This window comes from Octodon degus, unplaced genomic scaffold, assembly GCF_000260255.1.
Source record: "Octodon degus isolate 3935 unplaced genomic scaffold, OctDeg1.0 scaffold00023, whole genome shotgun sequence".
NCBI classification, from domain to species: domain Eukaryota; kingdom Metazoa; phylum Chordata; class Mammalia; order Rodentia; family Octodontidae; genus Octodon; species Octodon degus.
Genome location: NW_004524599.1, coordinates 13,474,788 through 13,478,721, shown reverse-complemented (window position 1 = coordinate 13,478,721; position 3,934 = coordinate 13,474,788). Strand labels below are relative to the sequence as shown.

General features: G+C 38.4%; 1 protein-coding gene across 5 annotated transcripts in view; it reads left to right on the top strand.

Moving 5' to 3' along the window:
* The window catches only part of Fars2 (phenylalanyl-tRNA synthetase 2, mitochondrial), a 538,274-nt gene that overhangs the window by 149,911 nt on the left and 384,429 nt on the right, over window positions 1–3,934 (top strand). For all 5 annotated transcript variants that reach the window (XM_023712148.1, XM_023712146.1, XM_023712144.1 and 2 more), the window contains one exon: window positions 2,821–2,980. In XM_023712148.1, coding sequence (XP_023567916.1) covers window positions 2,821–2,980 — 160 coding nt within the window. The remainder of the gene's footprint in view (window positions 1–2,820; window positions 2,981–3,934) is intronic.

Sequence of the window (3,934 nt, the reverse complement as noted above, 5' to 3'; positions counted from 1 at the left end):
TTTAAGTACTCATATCAAATAGATGCATTCTCTGTGGAGCATGCAAATGAAAAATAGCAGTAATTGTGTGAGTCAAAATTCATGCCAGTTAGTGTTGAAACTTAAAACATAGCAAAAACAGAAGGCACTATCCAATCATTAACAATTTCATAGCTTTCCTACATTTGAGAAATGAATACTCACATAAATTTTGTGTTTATAGGCATGTTTTTGTAAGAATTGTGGGTGTGCCTATCTTAACAATTATTTCCTGTATCTTGAAAAAGTATTCTCCACATTTTAAATGTTGTATATTAGAATACGTCTTGTATTTGTCCTTTGAGGGTTTTTTGTTTTGTTTTGTTTTTTCTAGTCCATTATTCTCTAGCCCATTAGTTCTAGCCCATTATTTTGTTTTTCTTTTTGGGGTACCCCAATTATTAAAATAATATTCCTTCTTTGCTTACCTTCTCTTTCTGCCACTTTCTCTCATTTTTCTCCTCCCTTTCTTCATCCTTTTCCTCTTTTATTGTTCTCCTTTTTGCTTTTCTTCTTTTCCACTTATTAAGTTTTTCTTGATCTCTTATGTACTTTGTAATTTATACTTTAATATTGTAGTTTTATTTCTTCTATTTTTTCTCTTTAATCAATTCTTTTTATTCTTTTTCATCCATATTGTAATTTTTTGAGTTTCTAACTCAAGTTATTGTTTATATTTCTCCATGCTTACTTGAACATATTTCATTTACTTTTCAAATATTGTTTTACAATTTTTTTTTTTGCTTTTTTGTGGGCAGTGGCTAGATTTTCATCTGATGGGCCATTTTGAATTGACGTTCTGAAGCTGGGCAATCTTCCCTTCTGTTGAGTTTTTGTCTGTTCATTTTTATTGATTTTTAGTTGCAGCCAATTTCCTACTTTTCTGGTGCCCTCTTTTTTCAGTGTAGCAGAGCACAGTGGGGTTTGTGTGTGGAGGGTGGAGATCTTCTTGTGGTCTGCTAAAATGCCTTGTAGGTGTGTTTTATCATGTACAAGCCTGAGTATTTTTTCTCCTTCCCACCTAGTAGCAAATGTCTTTCACTACTTTTTACTCCTTTCTCTTGCACTGCAGTTGTGCCTGTTAAGGTTGTTACTTGGAAATGGATGTACTCTCCTTCCTTTTTTCTAGTTCCTGCTCTGGGCTAATGGAACACAGTTTTACAATTTTTACATTTAGTGTAAAAAGCAAAAGGTTTTACTCTTTGGGCAGTGGCTTTAGGTCACTTTTAGCGTCTCCCTCATTTCCCCCTTGCCTCTTTCCTTCACATTTTCTAAACTTGCACCTTTACTTCATGCTTAAGTGTGGAATGGGTGTGAGTGTCAAGCTCCCTCTCTGTGATGTTATCTGCCTCTCTGCTGTTTATGTACTATCTTAAATTATTTTTGTAGACTGTCTTGGACAGCACTGACCTTGGCAGCTGTCTTTACTTTCGGCTCACACAAGAATTATTGGAGGCATAGGCCAGGAGGATCCTTTCCTGAAGAGATTTGTTTGATTTTCCTGGGCACTTAGAGGTGCCATCTGGGGTTCCCTGCTTCCATTTTCACAGCCCGGGGCTCTCGGCTTGCCCGGCAGATGTGACACCTGACTGCAGGTCTACGCAGGGTGGGTTCATGTTCATGCTTGTCCATGTCATGGAAACAAATCCTTTAGGGCTGTTTACTGACTCTCCGAGTGGGCCACTTCCCCCTTGCCTCAGTGTTGCTGGGCTAAGTTGTCACAACCAATTTTCAGTTTTCAGCTGATACGTTGGCAAGGCCGGTGCTCTCAGTGGCCTTGTGCTAGGCATCTTTCTGGTTTCACGCTCCCTTGTGGAGTTTTATTTAGTAATTCCTTTCTAGTTTGTTACTTCTTCAATGATTTTAACAATTTAAAACACATTTTAGTAGTACTTATCAGGAGGTTTGTCCAGCTTCACACAACTAGAAATGGCAGTTGGCTCATTCTTTTATTGAAACACTTGGTTTTTGATTTAATGGGACTTCAGATAGGAAGATGATGGAGTCCTGTGCGCGTTGCTCCTTGGAGTCTCCTAGCAGGAGACTTGACTCAGCCTCCTAGCAGCTGAAGCTCTGCATTGCCCCAAACGGGGCTGCTTTACCCATTGGTTAGGCACTTTATGACCAATGATAGCTCTGGCTCATACCGAAGATAATAACAATGAGGAAAATTTCTTTACCACTTCACTGTGCCAAGTGCTCTCTGCTTTGCATATATTACTTCATCATAAAATGTATCATGCTGTTTCATACATCGTTGCCTGAGTCTTAGCTACCATGTCACTTGTCTAACTTTGTATAGCTAGTAAATGGCAGAAATATGTGTCAGACCCATCCTGGGCTTCAGAAGTGGTGGGCTAGCAAATTCTAGCATGCTTTCTGTCTTCATGGAGTTTATATGATTTACTTCCTAAACTACTTCTCTACCTCATCTCGGGTTGCACTTTAAGGACACTGTGAGGTGGACATTTGAGATCTGAAAGCTTGACTCACTGGGATTTCCATGAGACTTGAAGATGTTTTATCATATTAGGAATTGACTATGAGTTCACACAAATGTAAAACAGAGATCAGCAAAGATCATAACTGTTCTCAGCTCTCTAGAGACACCCCACGATAGCAGAGAGCTTTGTTTGCTGGTATTGTCGGTATTAATTTCATTCTGTTTGTTGACTGTAAGACATAGTACTTATTTCCACACATCTTAGGCCAGAATTTGCTTTTAGTAGAATTTCTGTGTTGTTTGACATAGACTGTCCTGAGGACTATTTTGTGTATTTATTTTTTTCTCTTGAGTTACAGTTATTTGCTGGCATAAAGGATGGAGAAAGCTTGCAGCTCTTTGAACACAGTCCTCGCTCTGCACATAAGCAAGAGACACACAGCATGGAGGCCACGAAGCTTGTGGAATTTGACCTCAAGCAAACACTCATCAGGCTTGTGGCACATCTTTTCGGAGATGGTAGGTACTCAGACACCTTTCTCTTCAGGCTTCGATGTCCAGCATTTGTCATTTTCTAAGTCATTGAGATTAGTTTATCTAGATTATTTTCATCTAAGGTAGAGTTTATGATTAAGTTCTTTGTGGAATAGAGCCTATAGATTTGTTGATTTCTATTTGAGGAATAAAATGATATGAAATTGAAATTAGCTAAAGATCGAAAAACAATGGCAAGTTTCATAAGAATGATAATGGGTTAGGATCACTATTATTAGTGGACAGAAAGTATACAGGCTGATTTTTGTTATTATATTATTATATTATCATTAGATTGTACTTATTGATGGGCTATTTCTTAACCATCTGAATATCCCAATAGATTTTTTATATATTGATATGCTGATTGCTATTATCAACAAAAATTAACAGCTTCCTGTAGGAAGAACAATTTTGTTAAGATCTATATTCTCACTTTAGTTACTTTTCTTTAATTATTCTAGCAAGAGACTATTTTTGTAGTGATGTCCCCTTCTGCTTCAACTATTTCTAACTTAATTTATTTTGTTTGCTGTTAGAAAGATACAAAGATAAGGTTACAGGAATTTTCTGAATTGTGACTTACACTTAAGAAATGCCCAAGGACTGAGAGTGTGGCTCAGTGGTAGGGCACTTGCTCGTCTGTGCCCTGAGTTCTATCCCGAGTGCCAAGGGAAAAAGGGGGGAGGGAGGGAAGGAAGGAAGGAAGGAAGAAGGAAGGACATGGGGGAATACTTCCAAGGCAGAAGCCTAGCATGGTTAGGATTTTCCTTGATTCTTTTATGAGGTTAAAAAAACCAAGGTGCCAGCCAAATAGCTCAGCGGATTAAAGTGCCTGCAAGCAGGTATGGGGCCTGAGACCATGCCTGCTCCTGTAATCCCAGCACTTGGGAGGCTGTAAACAGGAGAATCACTATAAGTCCAATCTAGTAGTGAGAC